The 23443-nt window shown below is 40.3% G+C and overlaps 1 protein-coding gene across 1 annotated transcript in view; it reads left to right on the top strand.

Annotated features, from left to right (window-relative positions):
• The first annotated feature begins 4553 nt into the window (after nt 1–4553).
• ATXN10 (ataxin 10) overlaps nt 4554–23443 on the top strand; it is a 105268-nt gene continuing 86378 nt past the window's right edge. Inside the window, exons 1-3 of the mRNA XM_082076339.1 lie at nt 4554–4735; nt 11138–11329; nt 14423–14505. Coding sequence (XP_081932465.1) covers nt 4611–4735; nt 11138–11329; nt 14423–14505 — 400 coding nt within the window. The 5' untranslated portion in view covers nt 4554–4610. The remainder of the gene's footprint in view (nt 4736–11137; nt 11330–14422; nt 14506–23443) is intronic.

The following is a 23443-nucleotide window of genomic DNA, read 5'->3' as shown; positions in this document are numbered from 1 at the left end:
ATATGCTCACACAGTTGTCCACCATGATGATGATAATGCTGATCCTGACAAAACCACTCCATGTGTATGTGGCATAAAAACTTTGTGAAGGGCAGGTGACACTGATGAAATTCCTCATTCACTCTGGAAATTGGACTGCATCTACCAAATGAGGTGAGAGTATTTGCAGTGACTCTCAGCCTGACAACTGTACAGTGGACAGCATTTCACCCATATTTACTTCTTGGAAGATGCCACTCATTTCCATGACAAACTGCGACCGCTTTGAACGTCTTCTCCGGGGCCTTGCAGGCTTTCTGTCCAGATGGAGGGATTTCTTTCTTATGAAAAATTAAATTCATTTATGCTCTTACATAACAAAGGAGTGACATGTTCATCTCAACATCAAATGCTGCTGCTCTTTTATGGCCCTCAGACACACGTATAACATCTCATGTGAAGCCAAATAATGTCTTGAGTTGTTGGCTCGCGACTGCAATAGCTACTCTTGGGCTTATGAAAGTCTGTAGTGCCCATTTAATATGTATTCTTATTGCTCTTGAATGCCTCCAAAAAACATAAAAGCTGTTCAGTGTTCCACCTCTGGTGGTTAAGAATATGGTGCTATGTCCTCTCAAATGTGCTGTTCCTTGTCTTAATATAGGTGCTCAGAATTCTTCAGCTAATTACTGTCATTTGCCTGGTATAAGTGGGCAACTGAGGGGCAGCGTGAGGATGTGGTGTGCTCCATGGCTCAGTGGATCCACCGTGGGACTGACTGCTCAGCAATAAAGGCTAATCAAAAGCATTTCCCAAGTGCATCAATAAATTTCACTGGATCCTATTAAATGCTAGACCAAAAATAAAAGTTTGGTCTACAGCTTCAAAGCTTTGTGGCCCAAGTCATGTTTAATCTAATACAGGCCCAAAATAAAAGACAGAAAACTAATATTTATGCCGGAAATACAACATGCTGTGGGAATTTCTTCTTTAGTGTAAAGTAAGTTTTTCCAGAGCCCAAATTTTATCTTCTGACAGAAGTTACCTACAATAAAAAAGGCAAGGCTAGTATACATCTTTTGATTAAAACGAGCGATCATCTCCCAACATTAGAGACGTGAGGGATTCAAAGTCTTTGACCTGCTTTGCCCCCTGCAGAGCCAGTGTTTGCTGAAACAAGGAAACTGTCTCCCTCCAGTTTTTCAGCTGGGGTGGATCTTTCTCTGCATCCAGCTTCAGACACCAGTGCCTCAAGAGACTGTTCTACCTCTTAATTTGATGCAGAACTCTTATAAATAGGTTCTGCATCATCTTATCTTCAGATGGAGTCATCCGTTCCAGGTGGAGCACTTTCCTTCTTATAGTTCTCTAAATCTGTGCAAAGAAAAACTGATGTTACTTAGATTATCAACTCTTTGGAAGGAAAAGCTGGATCTTTAAGGGATCTGCCTGTGTTCGCAGAATCAGACAGATCAGATGCGCTCAAGGTACATCATCTGTGAGTAATCTGGTAAAAATCACTAAATTCTATAAGTGATATCCCTGAGACCCTGCAAAACTCCCTTACGAGAAGCCTATCTCAAAGTATTGCATAGCCTTGTAATAAAGGTGGTTTTGAGTATGTTGCTGAGAATGAATGGAAGCATGGAAACACTAAAATGAGGAAAACAAAAAATGCTGTGGCTGTTTAGGGCAGAAAAGAAATTCGAAAGAGATCTTATGCATAGGCAAAACTATTTTTCACAAAGATTCGTGAGTAATAATAATAACTGAAGAGGCATTTGATGAAACCGGCAGCAAATCTAACCAGGATAAAGCTGGCCTATGGGAATCATTGGAAGAAGACATTACCAAGATCAGGGATCTGTTGAGATTGCCAGAAAAAAAGACTCTTCTGTAGTGCCTTGTTTTCTAAGTGTTCTTAAAAAGAAAATATTTATACGTGAAGCTGCTGCATGTCATCTAACCTTGCCCCAGGGTAAACACAAGTTACTTTTGCCTTCCTTTACTTCAACTGGGGTTAAGTTGAAGCCTTAATAGTCTGCTAGTTTGCATTACAGAATTAATGCATCCCCATCCTGATGTCTTGGACACCTATGATCTAGTCTGTATTTTCAGCTATTTGATTTGGAATATTTGGCAGTGTAATGCATAAGTACACTACAAGAAAAATCTGTATACTTGATGGAGTAAAAGCTGGGTAACTCTTGCCTTAAAATATCAGATGTCATTGAAAAAAATCCCTAAAGAGACATGTTATAAGGGCTAAACAAGAAATTGTTGCTTACAAGATTTGTGTTTGACAAATGACAGGCAAAATGGCAAGTAAAAGATGATGAAGGTTGAATAAAATTGTGTTGCTGGCCACACTTCATCCCTTCCCAAACAGGGTAGGATAAAACTCAATACACAAATATATTTGCAGGTAATTTTCACAAAATACATGTGACTATCTTGCTGGATTTCAGTGTACTTTACTGTTTTCTTCATTGAAGTTGTGATCAGCTGGTTGCCTGGACATACTGAATCAGTGGTCAGCAAGAACATGCAGAACAATGTTGTTATGTGCAGTAGCCAGATCTTCCCGGGGCCATCACTGTCAGGCACAACATTCTCAGCTGCAGCCAGCACACTTCTGATGCTTCACTAATCTTAGTCTCGAGTTTCACTGCAGTTGAGATAAATTACTCTTTACTCATAACAGGCAATTCTTAAAAGTAATAGGAGCTGTTGAAGAACTTGTATGATTGCCAAGGCTCTTTCCTGGCACCTTTTACTTACTTAATTTCTCCTAGAGCTGTTGAAAGCTGCTTGTTTGTGTATTAATAAGTAATACACAATCATTACCAGGAAGAAGCCTGGAAATGACACTTACTAATGGACAAACAAATTTAAGAGTGGTCCTAAAAAGCCTGCACCACCGGTAACCCAAGTCATGCAAGTTTTATCTAACAGAGGGTTACAGCCTCCAGGTGTGTAGGGGCTGCTCTGGGAGATGTGTCCCTTCTCCCCCTGCAGTGCCCTGGCACTGGTCCCAGGGCCACAGGTACCTGGGAGATGCAGGGAGGAAGGCATGGGTGGGAAGAAATGAATCACTGGAGTGTTTTTCTTCCACCCAGCTTTCTGTTGGTGTAGTCATTATCACCTAAAAGAATGAATCCTGCCAGCAATTGCTAACCCGAAGATATGTAAATCCTCTCAGTTTTGGTCAGTCTGCTCGTCTAACACAGGTAAGACTAACTTGCAAAACACCTAATCAGAGACTATAGAGACTACTAGCCTTGCACCTTTAGACAGTTTGGAGCCTCGAGTCTTGCTAAAACACATATCTCAACACTGTTGGATAAAGTGTCCTTTAGTTGAATGTTGCTTATTATACGCTATAATTATTATGTAACCGATATACAAATGTGTAACCAATTGGCTCTTCAAGGCGTGAATGTAGTGACAAGACTTTGTATATAATGGCTGTTACTTTTCTTTCTGGCATGCTGGCTTTGCTCCTGCATCCAGACTTGCGCAACTCTGTAGTATCTCGTTTCTGTACACTACAATTTGGCTTTTTTTGCATGCTGGGTGACAGAAACCTGTTTTGGAGACAGCATTGGGAGGTATTGCTTTTAGATTCCTTTGAATACCTTTGGTAAACTTAGTTTAGTTCCAACTAATGAGGCTTTCTATAGCATTTGGCCACAACCAGGTCTTTTTATCCACGGGTAGCTTTATGTTCTTCCCTCAACATATGTATGCTTTTTGTATGCATGCTAACTTTCTGTTTGCATGTTGGACCATTTACCAGCAGATGCCTCAAAGCACATGGGATGAGCAGAAGGCCCAGACTCAAGGTCTGCGGTGCACAACCAGCCTTCACCCTGCTCCCTGTGGAGAGGCGAGGGGCAGCGCCTGGGTGGCTACAGGCCCATGGGGGGAGGTGCAAGCATAGCATGTCCTGAGCTGGAAGGGACCCACAAGAACCATCGAGTCCAACCCCTGTCCCTGCACAGGACAACCCCACAGTTCACATCATGTGTCTGAGGACTTTGCCCAGTCTCTTCTTGAACACTGTCAGGCTTGGGGCTGTGACACCTCCCTGGGGAGCCTCTTCCAGTGCTCCACCACCCTCTGGGGGAGGAACCTTTTCCTAATGTCTCACCTAAATCTCCTCGGAACATATTCCTGCCGTTCCCTCGGGTTCCATTGTTGATCAACGGAGAGAAATATCAGCACCTGCCCCTCCTCCTCCCCTTGTGAGTAACCTGTAGCCACCATGAGGTCTCCCCTCCATCTTTTCTCCCGGCTGACTAGCTGCTCCTCATATAGTGTCCTCTCCAAACCCTTCACCAACTTCGTGGCCTACTCCAGACACTCTCCAACTCAAGGTGCAACAGAAAGCTGTCCCCACGGTTTATTTTCCACGGGGAGAACGGCGAGGTTTACGCACCGTGGACCCACGCCATGAGCTACCCCAGCTCCCACCGGCGGGGCGGCCATTTTACCACCGTGCCCCGCGGCGGCCCTGCGGGTCGGGTCGGGTCGCGTCGCAGCGCCGAGCGCACCGCCCGTCCGCTGGGGCCGGGCCGCCGCCACTTCCGCGCGGCGGGGGGCGGAGCTGGGCCGCGGCGCGGCTGGCGATGGCGGCGGCGGGAGCGCTGTCCGAGGCGGCGGCGCGGCTGGGACGCGCCGTAGCGACCGCGCCGCAGGCCCGGCTAGACAGCGTGCGGGCGCTGACGGGCCTGTTCCGGGAGGCGCAGCCCAGGTAGCGGGGAGGAGGGGCCGCTCGCAGCCACGTGGGCCGGGGGAGGGAGCTCCGGCCGCGGGAAGCGGCGGTGCCGGCGGGCCTGTGTGGTCTGTGCGGCCGTGTGTTGGCGGGAGGGGCTCGCCTCGGCTCTGAGCGCCGTGCTGCGCCTCGGGGAGTCGGCTGCGGGCTTCTCAGAGCAGCGGCCCAGGTGCCGGCCGTTCCTGCCGTGCAATCTCTGCCCCCCTCATCTCTGCATCCCCCGGAGGCTGTTCTTGTGGGACCCGGGAGTTATCTGTGGGGCTGGAGCCAGTGGGGGTGACTTGTCCCTTCTCCCCTCCTTCGCTTTGGGATGCCATGGGGAGCTGGCAGTCTGCTTGCGTCCCTGCGCTGATACCGAAAAGTCGGCAAAAAAGACTCCTTTACGCTGTTTTGAAAGTGGTTATCGCAGCATACCGGCCGCTCAGAGGATCATTCCTCTAATCGAGCATGTGCATGATTCGCACTTCTTGCTATTTATTACATATACCTATTGCATCTTCATTTGCTTCTACTGCTTAGTTAATGCATCAAACATAAATTGTTTACATAACCCCCCCTTTGCCAGATGTCCATCTTTGGTATTTGAAAGTCTTCATCAGGGGTCTCTTAGTGTCCCCTGTGGTCTTCACAGCCTGGTGTCCCTGCCCAGCGTTGGCTTCTTGACCTAATTTCTTGAGCATGCACATTGTCACTTTGTGCTGCTACTCACCAAAAGTCATGTAGCTCTTTCTTCATTTAGCAGAACATTTCGCTTTCCTTGCTTGCAAGCCAAGGACATCCCGCTTTGCCTTATGTCCAGTCTCTATAGAGTTGTTGTTTCGCTGTTAGGTTTCTGTCACATTATGCCTAGTCTTGCTACATTATGCCTAGGGGTTTCTAAAAGATTTTTGTTCCTATTATCAGTGCCGGGGAGGATAGTTTTGTGTTTGTCAGTCACAGGTGACAGCAGTTGCCCCCCTGGGGCAGGTAAGCTCAGGTGGGTTGTAGCCATGGAAATGGCTGCTGTGGGGCGAAAAGCCACGGGGGGCCCTGCAGGGTGGCCAAAAAGCGGTAGAACGTGCCCGTGTGAGGCCCTGCTGGGTGACAGCTTTGTACCCGTGTGAGGGCAAGGCCTTGGGACGAGGACAGTGGTTGTAGGCCTTGGTGGCTGGGGCAACTGCCATGCAGTAGGGTGGGCTGTGGTGGCTGGATGCTTCTTAGGAGCTTTAAGGTAGACAGAGAAAGCAGGGGGTTACTGGAGAAAGTGAGGAGCCAGTATGGAGTGTTGCTGTTAGGGTAAGGTTGGGGGGACCTGCTGGAGAGAGTCCAGCACAGGGCAACAAAGATGATGAAGGAAGTGAAGCATCTCCCTTATGAGGAAAGGCTGAGGGAGTTGGGTCTCATTAGCTTGGAGGAGACTGAGGGGTGACCTCATTAATGTTTATAAATATATAAAGGGTGAGTGTCACAAGGATGGAGCCAGGCTTTTCTTGGTGACAACCAATGATAGGACAAGGGGTAATGAGTTCAAACTGGAACACAAGAGGTTCCACTCAAATATGAGAAGAAACTTCTCAGTGAGGGTGCCAGAGCACTGGAACAGGCTGCCCAGGGGGGTTGTGGAGTCTCCTTTTCCGGAGACATTCAAAATCTGCCTGGATACCTTCCTGTGTAACCTCACCTAGGTATTCCTGCTCTGGCAGGTGGACTGGACTAGATGATCTTTTGAGGTCCCTTCCAGTCCCTAACATTCTGTGACCTCTGCAGTGCTGCACAACACTGTTGGCTTTGGCAAAGGTTGGGCATGCAGAGGTTCAGCTGCGTGACTGGGCTTAGAGGAATGGGTTTTGCTCTCCCTGGAAGGTGGGAGGAGCCATAGGTTGATGTGAAGTTCGTGCTCGCTCTTCCTAATAGTAGCTGTCTGAAGGTTAGAACACCTAAGAAAGAAGAAATGAAACTTTTTAGCTTAGCAAAAAATTACGGTGGTGGAGTGGTGTGGGGTTTTGTTTGTTTGTTTTTGTTTTGTGTTTTTGCGTGTACGTGTTTTGTTTCGTTTTTAATTCCCAATGCTATTTTTATTCAATAAATCCACATTTAAAAGTTGTGGGGTGGTGGGGGAAAGGTGTACTTACAAATATTCTCTTGTGGTCTTTGTGTGTACAGGAGACCTTCTTCTCGTGTTCATCTCAGTTTCCCTAGGAGAGGAGGACCTGTGCAGATTTTGGGCTTATATGCTGATGCTTTCTCTGCATGTTTCTTGTTTTCCTCCCTGAAACCTCTTCCTCTGTGTTTGACAGAGGAGTAGATATTCCCTCAAATAACCAAGTTTTACAGGTGCAGGTGGGCTGGAAGAGAGGCACTGTAGTTGCCCTTCCAGAAGAACAAGGCTGTAGTCTTAGCTTACATCCTATAGCATATGACACAAAAGATCTGAGAGTAACTTTGGCAATAAATTTGCCAACTGTGGAAGATACTGCTGTTGGTGCTGTTGAACCAGAAGACATGACCGAACAGATATTTGGTACTTAAAATTGTGATATTCAGTGACAGGTCTCTGGTTATTACGTAATTGTTCAGCATTTATGGAAACAATTTAAAAATGTGAGTTCTAGTGGTCTGTAATTCAGAAGCAAATAAGGTGAGGAAAATAATGCCCCAACTACAAGATCGTGGTGTGGAATTTGGGAGACTTGAATTCAGCTGTGTTCTTTACTTGAGACTACCAGTGCTTTTGAGCACATGGCCTGATTTCTTTATGCTTCCATTATTAATCTACAAAATGAATAAAATGGCTTTATTACCAGGAATATTGTGAAGATAAATACTTTAAAGGCCTTTTATGGACTCTGCTTACAGGAGTGGAATGGCATAGGTACCTAAAAAACAGAGTGGAAATACAGAATTGCAAACTTCTGGGTTGTTCTCATAATTCCTGATGAATTTAATTATTTTTGGAGCCCTAGTCTTTTGAACAGGGTTGCATTCATGTTTTTAACTCTGTGTTCACTGGGATATCTTGTACATTTTCTATTTTTAGCAGTCAAGCACTTAGATCTTAAAAGGGGTGACAGTAATCTTCCTTTTGGCATGGATACATCAATAATAACTCTTTGTTTTGACTTACTAAGAAATAGCGCGTGCCTTCCTTGTCTGAGGGCTGGCCTGTTGTACCCTTTGCTTCTGCTTCCTCTTGTATTCCTGCAGAATACTTGATGCTGAAATCAAGGACAGGTGGCAGCAGCAAATTGTGATGATTTTGTCTTAAGCAACAAAACATAGGAAACAGAAGGTTTTGGAGTGTCCACAGAGCAGTTCTGAATGAAAGTCAAGGCCTATTTACAATTGAAGGTGTTTTTTTTTTTTTTTCACCTAAAAGCTCCTAAACAAGTTCCTTGCTAATTTTATAAATTAATATTTAAAGATTAGGGGAAAGGTTACGGAAGGATAATATTTTCCTTTTTTTTAATTAAAAAAAAAACACTTTAAAAGTACTTAGTTGCTATTTTTATCTGTATGTGAATCTTTGAGGTACCACTGGAAAGAAGAGTGCTTTTTTTAAAAACAGTTTTAAGCGTTGCCGTGGAACAGTTACCTGAAAGCACTCTTGACTGTTTATGTTAGCTAATCAGTTCCTGCTCTCCTCACTGACTTGAGAAGTTAGTTTTTTGTGCAGAAGGATGATTTTAATTAAAATTCCTTTGTAGTGCACACTCAAATTGCTATGCCGTATAAATGCTTAAGTACAGAGTCACATTTAAATTTTCTCTGAAGAGAATCCTGCTTTCCCAAACAGCCTTTAAATCATTCCTTTTTCGCTTGGAATAACTTTTGCTTGTACGCTTAGGCTTTTCTGTTGTAAGAAGATATTTGATTTCTGCCCAGAGATATCTGACTTGAGCACATTAATTTTCTTTCATATTGTGCAAGAGGGAGCTTCAGAGTTTTGTCTCTCCTCACTGAAATGTGACGATCCACATCTACTTCCACACTGACAGTGAGGACTGGCACTCCCTTGTGTGCCTCACACTTGCTCCATTAGGACAGGGGAGAGTTTCACCTTTGTATTTTGATGGAAATCTCTACACTTAGCTTTTTTTTTTTTTTAACTTTCAGTCTAATATTAAAAATTGTCACAACAGCCTAGTATTCTTGTGATCCAGTATCTAACTAAAACTTCTGCTGCATGACTCTGTAACAAGAATGGAAACTTTACCAGGATAAGAAGCAGCTTAAGGTGGCCTTTTCCCACTAGAGTCACAAGAACATGTACAGAAGTAATTGCAGCTTTTTTCATTTCTGTTTTACCAATTCCAAATAATTGAATGTTGTACAGTAGTACATGTCCTGCACTTACCACTGATTTCTGTATTTTGATGTTGGGTCAGGAAATGACCAGTTTCATCTGATAATGGAACACATAGGCATAGGCCATGTGTTGGATTATAAATATAAAGGAAACTGCAATTGGATTGAGAGATTTCCTATTTTAGAATAAATTCAGTGTTTAAAAACTCAGCTAACTAACAGCTAGTGATTCTGTGTGGCATCGTCACTCAACAGAGAAAACACAGCTATTGTGTGCTTGGGACAGGGCCTGACTAGGTGCTCCTTTACCAGACCATAGCTCTTCTGATGTGTAAAAAAACTTGAGCCTGGATGGATTTACCAAGTGTATTGTGGTACGTCAGCCACTGCATCATCTTTTACATGCACACCTGTGATGAACTGGCAGGAGCTGCACCGCTTCTTGTAAGTCGAGGGTTCAAGTCCCATGAATGTATTTTCTCAGGTCTTAAACACAAAACCAAATTCTAAACAGCTCTGCTGTTTTCTTGATGACTGAGAACCAAGTCTGCTTTTGGTCTTTCTTGTACCACTTTGTTGTTTTTTTTTTTTTTTTTTTCCCTCAGTATTACACAACTGTGAAATCTAGCTTGCTTTTTTTTTCCCCCTGTTGAGAATTCCCACTGATGCTGTGGTGATTTTTTTATGTAGCTGGAGATTGTATGTGTTGGTCTTGATCAGATGTGAGGTTGTAGGATAAAATACATATTTCCTGAAGGTCTGATGTCTAATGTAGCAATTTAATGATAGTCATATACATGGCTTGGTTTATGGATATGTGATCACTTATGATGAAGGGTAGGTAGAGTTTCTAATTGTGTAAATATTTAGATGTTTGAGGGAGCAGCAGAACAGAGGTGATACTGTATTATCCACTAATGCTTGATCAATACATTTTTAAGTTCTCCTTTAGGAAAAGTTTTCTGTGTGAATGTGTTTTGTTTGATATTACTTTCCACTTCATCCCACTTTCTTCTGTTCATAGCTTAGGAGGTATTTTTCAACCTTATGTCTCAGATCCTAGTTTTCCTGTTTGATCTTGAGACAAGTCTGTTTATGGTTCAAGGAAGCTGTGCCTGTATTTCCTTTTTTTTTTTTTTTTTCTTTTAAACTCTGATCAGGAGTATTGGATGAGCAAATTTATTGAGCTTTCCTGTAGCAATGCCATCAACTGTCTTTGGTGTGGCTTCTTACCACCAGCATGTAGTATCAAAGCTGAGTTAGCAATGTTTGTAATGTGTTGCCCTTATCTCCTTTCTGAACATAAAATCAGGAGAGTATGTGAATAGCGCTGTAGTTTGGAAACGTTGTGTGTATCTGTGTGACAGATCCATCTGCAAATGTGCGTATCCATCCGGGGGAGTTTGGAGCTATGTGATGCAGCAGCATCAGCTCTCTCATCCATTCATATAACATCTGTCTATGGGCTTATTGTTTCCTAGTGTTGTTTTCCCAGGTCTTGATAATCTCATAAGTGACGTGGTATTTTTTGTGTTGTGGTAGTCATCTCCTGACATAGATGGAGTTGACTTTCTCCTTTGGCTGTGATTCACACACTTCAGAATGATGCTAGTGCAGCCACGGGCATTCTGCATGACTCGTTCTCCCTCCGGTGAAATTTGTGACAGGATATTTTAAAATGGAGCTTCTGGTACCTTCTTCTGAAACATCTAGTGATAGACATCTAAACTGTCTTTATTAATTAAATAAATTCCTGATTCTTAAAACAACATGCAGTGTTCTGTCTGATCATGCTATCTCTATCTATTAGGGACACTTCTTGTGTGGTTGTTTTTTTAGATTCCAAAGAGGTGTTGGAAAGCTGTAGGAAGGCTAAGGCAGCACAACTCCCTCCTAGCCCCTTTTTTGAAAAGGTTGGTGGGACAATTGTGGGCACATATTTTGCTCTTTCTACTTGAAAGACCTTGTATACTAAGGATAGTTACAAATCGATGCAGAAACATCTTTGGGTTTACAATGAGAAGTGTGGCTGTCATAATGTGATGCTTTTTGATTGTGGCACACTTTTTTTGTTCACTACAAATGTATTTATTTCAGAGAAATGGCAGAAGAAAGCATATTTCGGAATCTCCTGGAAATCCTGATGAGCACTTCAAGTGAAATTGAGCAGGTCTACAAGGACTCCTGTGGATCGGTAGATATACACACCTGCCTGCTGCTCATAGCAGAGTGTTTCAGATGTCTGAGGAATGCCTGTGTTGAGTGTGCCAAGAATCAAAATGTCATGAGGTACAGTTATGATCCATTTTAACCCATACAAAAATATAACCTTCTGATGTTTGTGTGGTTTTATATAGAGATTCTTATTTTACACTGCTGTGTTAGTTGATTTATTAACTGATATTTCCTGCTTGATGCAATCTCTTGAAATGGAGTATGCAAGGAGCAAAAATAGCTGACCTATTTGTAGATCAGAGTTTGGGGCACTGCTCAATAATAGAACAAAGGGTTTGTATCCTTAGTGCAAGTTGATTATGCAAGCAATATAAGCCTTTTGGAAGTCTGACTGGAGAACTATCATTTTTTTCTCTTTTGTTTGTTTATTTTTTGGATAACATAACAAAATAATAAATTGTCTTAATTATCAGTTACAGGATTTTTGTTTAGGTACATTTAGATCTGTCTGGCAATCACGGCAAAGTATAGCATGTAGAATTGTGTGTATCAACACCTATATATATATATATATATATAGGTAAACTGATATTAATGGATCATAAGAAGTCAATCTTGTTCTTTAAGTTATGTAGACTCTTTTTTTTTTTGCCTGCATCTGTTGCAACATTGAGGGGATGCTTGGATACAATCAACTGTAGTTACCGAAAACCTGGTAGCCTACCCATTGTTTAAAAAAACCCAAAACAAACACAAACAACACAAACCAACCAACCAAAACAAACCAAACAACAATGAAACATCTCCCGCTCCAGGAAGCCAAAACCAACCAACAAAATACCGCAAAGTCTGTTACAAGTTGGTTAGGTCACAAAGAATTGTTGTGGAGTACAATCTTAAAATTTGGTTTCTTGGGACTTGTGAAATTTGGTTTATGGAACTAAATATAATTTGACATGGGAACAAGTTGCAACTTCTGCACTGGGGCAGGATTTTGTTAATGCCATGAAAGTTGCAGAACTTTTCATAGAAGGCATTTGTTTGGAATAAAGTTAAATCTAAATTCAGGCTCTTACTTCTTTGTTCCTGGCAGTGCTAGTACTTGTGATCATATTGTGGGCCAAGGAATTGATCTGACAGAAAATTCATATGCCTTTTTATAAATTTATGCTGGGTGGATGTTCAGCCAGACTGGGTTCCTTACCGTAACTTACTGTAGCTCCATAGTTACTCATGTTAACAAAATGGGGGGAACATAATTGCGTGGCTGGGAGTTGGTGGGATTGCCCTTTGGTAGCATGACAAATACAACCTAGTTATGGATATCTGAATTTCATTAGAAAGTAAAAAAAAAAAAAAAAAAAATCAGATATCCTGCCTGTTCCTGAACAAAAATGTGTTGTGCACTGGTGATACTGATACTTGCCCTCACTAGGCAGTTAGCATAACTTTGCTCATTTAGGAACCTGGATGCTAATAACTGTACTTTCCTTTGGACTGCAGGAGAGGGAACGTCTATGTGTATGGAGAATTCTGACTGTGTTTGTTAACAGTGAAGGACTCAGTGGATCAGTTATCAGATACTATTTTAGCTTTGTAGCAGCATAATAGTTTATGCTCCTTTTAATACCTCACTGGATGCCTTGAGCCAGCTGTATACTAGCCATATGTTTGTGTTGATTTTAAACAGTTGAAAATGCACATCTTCTTTAGGAATTAAATGTCCTGAATGATCAAAAGTTGTGAATGGGAGGAAAATTATGTGCTTTTGATATTTAAGTGTGCAACACTCAAATATTCCCCTAAAAAACCCAAGTTACAAACTGTTGATCAAAATCAAAATTGATTTTTTTTCTAGGAAAGAATGCAAAGATTGTAAACACATGGGTTGTGTAACAGCTTTTAAACTATCGGGGAATGTTAAGCTTTGTTCCTTACACGGTCGTTTTTTCTGCTTTGGGTGCTGTAGACGAAATTCGGAGTCTGAAGAAATGGGAAATGTTTTGATTTTAATAAATTGTATGTATACAAGTGTGCATATGTGTATTGTATATTTATATATGTATCTTTAGCTTCTTTTCTGTGTTAGAACTTAATGAGAGAGCATATGTTTATCTAGCAAACATCTGCAGAAGACAAATATTCATCATTTGTATGTGATGATATGATGTTTTTTAGTAACTCATGCTTGGGTGTGGAGGTTTGGTAGCGATGCTGTTGCCATTCTCTGAAATTTAAGCCACTCTGTTCTCTTTTCAGCGGATCTCTTCTCAAAAAGCTTGACTGCTGAAGTACAAATGAGTTAAAAGCTGAAAACTTAATATGTTTATACTGTATTCTTTGACTTCTGCTTTTTACTCCTGTTGCATGCGCATCCTGATATGGATGTTGTCTACCTCCAGGATCGCTGGTCCTGGCTGTAGAATTATTTGGCATTTTTGATTCCAAATGGGTTCACTTCACTGGTTTATCTTCACTGTCACTGTGTTTTTCCATGTGTGGAACCATGTCTGTTCAATGTCAGGTTGGAGGGGCTTTCAACCGCTTGGTCTAGCAGGAGATGTCCCTGCCCACAGGACAGGATCGAGCAATTGGACTAGATGATCTTTAAAGGTCTCTTCCCACCCAAACCATTCTGAGATTCTACCTATGAATCTGTCTCATTGGAGAAAGAATAAATGATTACCTGAGCTTCCCTGCTTCCCTCTGAGAGTTTTCTGTGTTTCCCTTTGAACTGGCTCTCTTGTTCCTTTGATGACTGTGACTAATCAGGTTGTTGGTATTTAAAAATCCTTGAAATTTATTACTAAGTAACATACATTTTCACTTTCCCTGAGCACTTGAACTTCAAGCAAAGCAAAGCTTTTACACAAATAAAGCTGTTTAAATTGCAGGAATAACCTGCTTTATCTCTAACATCTGATTTAGAAGCATAGCAAAAAGAGAGAAGATACTTAGCTCTGAAGGTACTGTATCCAAAAATTGTTCATACACAGGCTGGTGCAGTAAACTTGTTCCTTTTGCTTCTGATGATAGTAGTGTGGCTACTGGTAGTCAGGCATAGTTAAGTAGGATTAACTGCTTTTGATTTCAGAGTTTCTGAAAATGTTAAAGACTTGCTGTTAACTTCAGTGAAAAGAATTTTAGCTTTATTTGAGTGTATTTCATATCAACTGATATATATTTTTTTTCACAATTTAATAATAGGAACTTGGGTCTCATCTCAACTTCTGTCCATTTGATCAAATTGCTTCATGGAATACAAATCAAAGAAGAGTTGTTATTGACTGGTAAGGCTTTGGATTTTGTTAAATAAATAGCCCGTACTACATTTTTTTAATATGCGGAGTCTTGTGGTGATCCTGCCTTACTGATGCATTTTTTTCATAAATAAGCTTAATTGTTTCTTGAGTTGCAGTTAAGAATTAAGCGGATTCCTCTTATGCTGCTTGAAAAAAAAAATCTCGGCCCAAAGTCTAGTTCAATTGTATTTTCCCTCAACAGTTCCCTGTAGATTGTTAAATGATAAATATGTGGAAAAGTTCTTTAAAAGTCACCAGGATACTTGATTTGCAAAAAGGAAAAGTTCCTGTAATACCGTTGTTCAAAATATATTCTGCTGTTTTTGTGTCTTTTTATTTGATCTCCGAACATAGTGTAATGAAGAAATACTCATTTGTTTATTTTGATGACACCTAAAATAATTTATATGATTCCAGGAAACGAATTTTGGCTGTGACTTTTTTTTTTTTTTTAAATATTAATTTCTGTACTGTGGTTGCTGGTCAGTCAGGATAATATCTGCCAATAACTAAGTACTGATTTGAATAGTGTTCACATTTCTTTAACCAATGGGTTGTTTTCTTTTCATGCAGAGAAGAGAAAATGTGACTGTAGTATCCTTCGTCCTTTATGGTAGTTATTGCTATCAGTTTCTACCAGACTGATTTCACTGGCTATTAAGGCATTTTTGGTAATTCTATTCACAAGCTGCGTTTCTCTGTGTGTGCACATGGAGCTTGATACAGAGCATTAAACCCCAGTCTTTACCATCTGTGGTTGCAGAGAGTAGGAAACATTTGGTTTCTCTTGCAACCTTTAATTTTTTTCACTCCCTTTATTTGGATGAGGTTTTTACTGGGTTCCTGTTGCTGCTTTTCTATAATTTTGTGAAAGCAAGTGAAACTACTGTCATACAGTAACTTGCCCTCAAACACCTTTATGAAGCTGAGAAAGAGCAGTGAAGTCCAGGGTACTGTTTTTCTTTTTGCTGCTATTTTTGGCTCAAAATGAAGCCTTTCAGACATGTGATGGTATTATGCTTAGGCCATGTGGTCTCCTTCACCTGTTGCTGGAATCCTCCTTCCAGGGAAGGATGGGTGATGCTAGTACAGTCCTTCAGTGTCAGAGAACCAGAACTAAATCCTGTGGGTGGCAAAAAAAGAGGGCTTGCTCAATGACTGTGAAGGGGAGGAACTGACAGTACATGGGAGTGATTCTCAAGCTGTGTCACAGGGCTGGACAGGGAAGACTGGGGAAAGGCATGGTGGGAAAGAGCGTCCTACCCACAGTGGTGAACCCCTTTGTAGACCAGTAAGTGATGGGAACTAAAACGCTGTTTTTGTCCAGCCTGATGTTGTCCCTACTAGGGTCCTTGACAGCAGTAGGCTCAAAAGACTGTCCTGAGGAAGTGGCCTTCCCACCTTCATCTCATTCAAAGCATCAGGAATTGCAGTGTTGAGAATACCACCTTTTGGTGGTGCCTCCAGCATCTGCAGGAGAGTGACCAGGATGCACCCTGTGTAGGTTACGTGCATGGCCTGAGGTCTCCCCTTCAGTCCTGTGGCTGCTGACCCCTCCTTGATGGGTTATCATATGCATGTGCGCTGTTCTCATGCTGCTGGCGTCTGAAGAAGCGGCAGTGAATGTTACTCAGCAAAAAAGAGAGGAGGGGGTGGAATCCATTAATTTGGTTAACTGCTTCAGACTCCTTTGACAAGCCGAAAATCAAGGAGGGCATTAACTAGAAAGTTTTTAACAGTATTTAAATAAAAAGTGTTTTGTGATTTACTTTACATAGCTATTCAACAAATGAGGTTGAATTATTACTAAATTTGATGTATTGTCCCAGGATAGATGGTTCGTTTGCTACTGTATGTAGTATTGATCTTATTGGGAAACAACTCGATGAACATGGCTTAGATATTCTGTTTATGTTAGTACAACAACAAAGATTTCTGGACAAATAAGCATTGCTAATTCATTGCTGAGCAATCTGATTAGCTTTGTTCTAAGTGAAAATTAAGGTCCTTCCATGGGGTATACCTCAGAAGTTAACAGTTACATTCAACTGTGGATTATTAGTTGTACTTCTAAAAGCTAGGTAAATTGCTAAATTGGACTTGGATAGTACCTTTGAAACAAAAGAAACCCATGAAATTATTAAATGTTACTGTGTTTATTAACTGCATTTCTGCTTCTTGATTCTCCTTGTATTTCATGTAGGAAGTCAGTCAGAGGGCTAGAGTGGCATGTGTATTTTGTTCTAGCAGATAATCAGGTGTTATGTGGAATATTTCAAGTTGTTCATTTGGGTATGTGTCCCATTTCCTCTTTTAAATGGCTGCTTTGATTTGATGATCCCTCTCAGTGCCCATTGATATCCTTAAGGTATTTTAAATATGTTCATGTTACTTCCATAGCAACAAAATGCAAGGATAAAGAGGTAATGCGGTATATTGCAGAGTAAACAACACTAAGTGATGTTTCCATTTGTGTATCTGTGAAAAATTCCCAGTGCAAATAATTGTAGGCTAAATAAATTTGAAGTCACAACGTTATTGTATTTATGAGGAAGAGAGATTATGCAGACTGAAAAATTATTTTAACCTCATCTGTGGTAACTGTTACGACTGGTAAATCTCTGAGTGGTGTGGTAATTTTTGTAGGAAGTTCAGTGTAGTACAATTTGTAATGGATAAAACCAGAAATACAATAAAGTATATATTCTCTGGCCACTACTGGGACCAGTGTGGTAGTTCTAAGGGAGAAGACGAACTGCTGCTTCTAACATGAGTGATCAAAGCAATAAAAAAGCAGTGCTGTGCAAAATGGTGTGATTAAAAACTGTTGCTAAGATTCATTCAGTTGAATTCAGACTCTCTTGCATCTTCTCTAGAAGAAAAACTTAAAAATACTTTGTCTTAGGCTCAAGTGTTATGGTTGGTTTGACTCCTCACTTAAGCATATTTACTGAAACAACTCTGCTGCAAGTTTTCAGGGTAGCTTTTTTAATTTTTTTATGCTATAAAAAGTTAGGTAAGTTCCTGTATGCTTGTAATATACTTGTCCCAGCCAGCTGTGGAAAAAGTTGTTGTTTTGAGTACATGATATGCCACTAAGGCAATGGGCCAGAAAACCCGGAGGTGAGTTAGTATGTCTGTCCTGGAATAGCTCTTTAAGGCTTCAGATACTTTTAAAAATAGCTAGTGAATTCATACATATGGCATATAAAGACTGTCCAACCCCACCTGCAAGCCAGCCATCCCTGTAATAATAATAATAATAATAATAATAACAATAATGTAGTAAAAAAATTCTTAGACCTTTGCTGTGTAGTGTTGCTGCAGATAGTTCTTTGTCCTCACACTTCCTCCTTACTTCCCAAGTTAGTTTTAGTTGCATTCCATAGCCTAGTTTCTCTTCTCATAATTACTTACAATACATAGTAGTAATTTTTCTTGAGCAACTTATATTTTGTAGTACTTGGAGAGGAGAACCTACTCTAAGGAGTTGCACAGCGAAAGCCAACAGCTAGATGAGTGCAGGGGGTTAACGGACAATGATGCTGAACAAGTGTTTAACAATTTGTAGCCCTTCTGGGCAGCATCAAGACTGATTTGTGTCAGGTGAGTCAGATATGCTGGTAAATGTGCTCGCTTATTGCTCCAGCAGTTCTTCCTCATTTCTGCAAGAGTTAGAACTTCCCAGACAAGTAGAAAAAAATTTTAAGTGCTACAGTTCTTGGTCTGTATCTGAAAACTGGACTTCACCTCCACCCTAACCGCACCTGAAAGTCTAGGAAGTGGGTGATTGTGTAAGGAGGTACTTAACCTCTTACATTATGGAGCCTGGATATTCCTGGTAGGAAGACAGACAAGATGACAAATGCTGTCCCCCTCCCCGCAGTTCAGAATGAATTCAAATAGGGAATGAAGAAGACGCAGTAACTGTACTTATGTAGAAATGCTACATGCATTAAATTTCTTTGTTAAGTGATTTGAGACCACAGTCTTCCAACAAATGGCTAATAAGATAGTGACATTTTTACTTCCAGTTTTAGGAACAAAAGTAAATCTCTGCACAATACAGATTTAATGGAATTTTCATAGTACCCTCTCCACATCCCTTTTGGTTTAGTTATTTTTTTAATTTTAAAAATAGTACCTGATCATAGCGCATTTTTTTTTCCCTGCTGTGGGTACAAAGATCAAGAACACTTGTCAGAGGAGCAGGCTGATGAAGCTGGCAGATGAACTTTGACTGAACTTAAAGCAGACCCAGGTCTCTTAAGAGCTAAGAGGTAGTTCAGTGTGTTAGGGATTGCAGCAGACATAGGAAATATCCTATTCAGAAGCCCAAGTAGAAAATCTCCTTCACTTCATAGCATGTGTCTTGGTTTGGTTGTGGGATTGGTATTGTGTTGTGTTTGTTTGTTTCCTATGGCAAATCTTAAGCTTTCCAGCAGAATCTAGCAGATCTCTGGGAAGGTATGTTGAGGTTTGTGAAGATGATGGATCTTTGGATTCCAGAGTGTGAGATCTGGATTTAGGGATTCATCTCTGAAATCTGGAAAAAGTCAGATGTCTTTGGTTCTCCTTAATTGCAGGGAGGGACATGCCTGTTTTGAAGGAAGCTCAAGTTCAATAGACTGTGTCCCATTTGATCCTTTCATCTCTTCCCACCTCCACCCCATCATGGACAGAAGGGGCTTTAATCTTTTTGTTTGTAAATAGATCTTCTCAAACCTTTCACTGCTTCAAAATATTGCTGATGCTGAAGAATGTGCTTTGAATTCCAACATAATTGCTTGAAAAGTATTTATCTGCCAAAATACTTCTGGGGGTTTTAACCAACCAGGGTAAGCTGCATAAAAATGTGTTAATAGGGGAGAATATTAACAGCATATGTTAATGTCATGGGTAGTCCTGGACACCTCAGTCAAAATCAGTGTCCAGATGTGCCAGCTGTTGTACAAAGGTTTAGGTTGCTCGCTGCTCTTAATGTTACAAAGTCCAGAAACATTTGGTAAATTATAGTGAATGATAAGCTTGAATCCTTGAACAGGAATTTGACTTCGCTTCCAATTTTCAGAAAAGTGTTCAGGTATAGTTAAACTGCTACAGATCCTATATTCACCACAGAACTTTCCTTTAAAAGCAATGATGAAAGATGAGTCTATGTAGGTTTTTTTTTTTTTTTTTTTAATACTGTGCTTATTATAGTAACTTGAGCGTTTTCTGGTGAGATGTTCAGCAACATGAGTATCATATGTCTAACACCTGTTCACAGCTCCTTTCTTGAGGGAAGATGTGTGGGAAAATATGGAATATCTTGTTTTAAACATTTTTCAAATACTCCAAATGCCTTGTACTTACAAGGGAGCTACAAAGAAATGTGTATACCTTTGAGCAGAAGAGGAGAAAGCCTGTGATGCTGTTCAGGTGAAGATGACCACAATGAAATGAAGCTTCTTCAGTATTTCTTTATTTAATTATTATTATTATTATTATTTCATGTTTTCTCCCGCCTGCCTGCCAGCAGCATTAATAATAAATTTGGTTTGGCTTTAGTTAGTGTTCTTTAAGTATTCAAACTGATTTGGACCTGATCAGCTATCATGCGTATTTTCTTTTAGTTAATGAAAAAACAGTTGCTCTTGGGTTGATTGTGGTCTAGGAAGAAGGTGTGTTGGAAATGACTTTTTAATCTGTCAATACAGAAGAGAAGTACTCTGCAGAAGAAATGGCAATAAGTAACCTTGGAGTTCAGACCTTTGTAAAAACAAAACCAACATCGCTCCTTCATAGAGAGAGAAAAAAAAATGAAGGCATAAGGGTGTGTGTGCTTGAAAAATAGGACGTAAGGAACCTAGGCTATCTATAGTTTCCAGAGATACTATTTCTTTCAGAAGCCAGGTGGAATGGAAGGATCTTATCTTTGAAATAACAAGACAAAAACTTTCTCTTGAGGTCTGAAGGAGGAGAACAGCACACGGCTGAGCAAAGAATGATACTTGATTTCTTTGTAAACTCTTGAAGGTGAAGGCATGCTATGTTTAAAAGACACTGAATCGTAAGATGTAGGAATTCCTGTAGTACTAGAAAACCATATTGACATTTCATTATGAGAGATCCCTGAAAAGAAATGGGAAAGAGGAGATCCGGAAATTTCCAGGAGCTGCATTGAGTAGCTTGTCCCTTTTAGAAAACTGTAAAAGTAATTTTCAAGAGTCTACAGAAAATCAGATGCTTAATATTTTTTTTTTCCCCTGAAGAAGAATCTGAGTAAAAAAGGGAGCTCTGAGTTGTTATGTTTGCAAAAATACTCTGAAAGCAAAAATGAATACCAGCTAAGTGATTCAAGTGATTTCTACTTCCTCAAGAGAGGCTGGAAGAAATAAACCTTTCAATTCTGTCCTCACTTAGTGAAATCAAACGTGTTTCTTTGCTCTGACATGTAGTAGTTGTACACTCAACAATTTGCGACTTGGAGTTGTACTGGAAGGCTGAGTCTGGCTAATTTTGAGGGTGTGGAAAAGCAGGGGAAGGTGAGGTGCTCAGCCTACCGAAGAACGGTATGTTGCTTTTCCTTTATTCTTTTTTAAATGGGTAGCCATGTGTCCTTAGCCATTTCTTGATTCTTGTCAATATTTATTGATTCATCTATTTATTTTCTTTCCCTGGAAGGCAGTGGCAACAGCAGCACTGTTACTTTTGGTCTCATTAAAAAGATTGTATCTTGGCAATGGGAAAATGAGCTAGAAGTAGATACTAAGACCTTTTCAGAATGCCTCTGAAGGGTAGCTTTGCAGAACCAGTTAGCTTGAAAATCGGGGCATTTAGGGCTTATGTGCTGGCATAGGAGTCTAACTATCTGTGGCCTATTTCTGATACTTTTTTTTCCTGTACCTTAGCATTTGGAATGGCTGGTCTTTCAGCAATGTTTTAGAAGTTGAAAGGGAAACAGAGTGGTCAGTTATGAAACCTAAAAGCTCTTTAACAAATGCCAGTGTTAACCAAGGGAGTCTGTCTCTTTTATGCTTCTCATTTGTTTCCTGTTCAGTATCTTTCTGTTCTATTCTCTTAAAATAATTGCATTCTGCTTTCACTACTTTTTGTAGTTCTTTAGTCATATTCCACTGAATGGTTTCATTTCGAAATCACTGCTTGTGTTTTATACATGGAAAATAAATATTTTAAAATATACCTGGAAAGTGTGATGGACCGGTAAATTTTTACTAGACAGCCATCATAGCAGAGCAAACATCCAGAATTCGCCCAATGCAGTTGAGAAACCATTGCTAAGTTTTATTGCCTATAAACCGAAGTCTTCTTTGCAGTTTGAACAAGTGTCTCAACACAGGCTTGGTTATATGGATTTGATTGTAATGTGACTACAACTGGATAAGATGTAATTTTTAAATTGTGTCATGGAGACTCTCAAACACAATGGCCACTAAATTTAAACCAACAGGACTAAGGAAGGAAAAGTTAATCCTTCCTCTCTTCCCACATCAGTGCCCTCTATATTTATCTCTGGAGGAGGAGGCAAACTGTTTTGTTGGGATTTTGTTTTGTATTTTTATTGTTATTATTTTTTTTTTCTGGCAAGCAAATACTGTAAGTTATTACAGTGCAGATTTGTTGTGTGAGTCATATGTTACATGCTGATTTACATGGAATGAGAGAGTAAGTGGTTATAAAGCTTGAACCATAAATACAAAGCTTGAGCAGTTCCTGAATGGATGCACAGTCCATGGGGTTAATTCCCAAAAAGGAGCATGAAAGGAACATGCTTGGATTGGATTTAAAAATCTGCACTTCCATTTATTTTTGTATTTGGGGTTTCCTTTTGCTTACTGCTAGCATAATTAAACGACTTGTGTTTGCAGCTTAAATAAACCAGATGCTAATTTGAACAGACTTTTTTTAGCCATATAAACAAGGGACAGCCCTGATCTTAAGAGTTGCCATTTTCCATGTGTGATCTTTGCTTTGTCTGTCTAGGCTTTTTGTATGGGGGATTGGTGCCAGTACTTTGCTGCCACTGTTAAAGTAAAAACTATAATTACATTGTCAAAATAATATTTATAGTATTTTCAGGGAATAATTGTGGGAGTGTGACGAATATATTATACTCATCAAACTTTTATGTAAACATAAGCATGAGTTTTTTATTTGAGTTATTGGTGTTGTTTTTGGCCTTTGTGTTTTTCCAATCTGTAAAAATAATATTGGGATTTTCATGGTCTGTGTAGCATTTGCAGAGTGTATGCCCTAACAATCAGTTGATACACTATCTGGTAGAAGTAAACTGCTATTTGCACTTGTATTGGGATTTTGGTTTCATGTTTCCATAGCTTAAGAAAATCCTATGTTTTTTTTGAGTTTTGCTATCCCCTAATTATTATAGCTCAGAGCATTTTACTACTTTACCAAACAGGAAAGTTTTAAGTAATTGGTTTGTTCTCTTGGTACCATTTGGGGTTGTTTGGGGTTTTTTGGTTCCTTTGTGTTTACCTCATTAACTTTTTTTTTTTTTTTTTTTTAAATTGAAGGTGAGTCTGAGTGCTTTTGAAAGGTGACTGTGAGCGTCTCCTGGAAACATCTATGCTAGGAAGCAAGTATGAGGGTTTTTTTAAGAACAGACAGTTGCCCCTTTGCCAGTTAACGTTGCAGGCAGGACTTGGGCATTCTTGCTTCTGGGTGATGGTAAGTTACCAGATGTAAAAATACTTCAGTCCTGCCTTATACTGCAGTTTCAACTCTACAACTACTCTGTCTGTGCTGCATTTTGGTGAACATTGCCACAGCTTTTTAATGAACTGTCTGCCTTCATAAAATCTATAGAAATGATTATAGCTGTTGAAGCTGCATCATTCCTAAGCATGTCAACCTGATGTCACCTTCTGCGGGAGAGAAGGTTTTTTTGGGTCCTCATAGTTTG

The sequence above is a fragment of the Streptopelia decaocto genome (genome assembly GCF_964273445.1).
Source record: "Streptopelia decaocto genome assembly, chromosome: 1".
Classification (NCBI taxonomy): domain Eukaryota; kingdom Metazoa; phylum Chordata; class Aves; order Columbiformes; family Columbidae; genus Streptopelia; species Streptopelia decaocto.
Note: the sequence above shows the minus strand (reverse complement) of the source record. Positions and strands in the feature narration are given on the sequence as shown.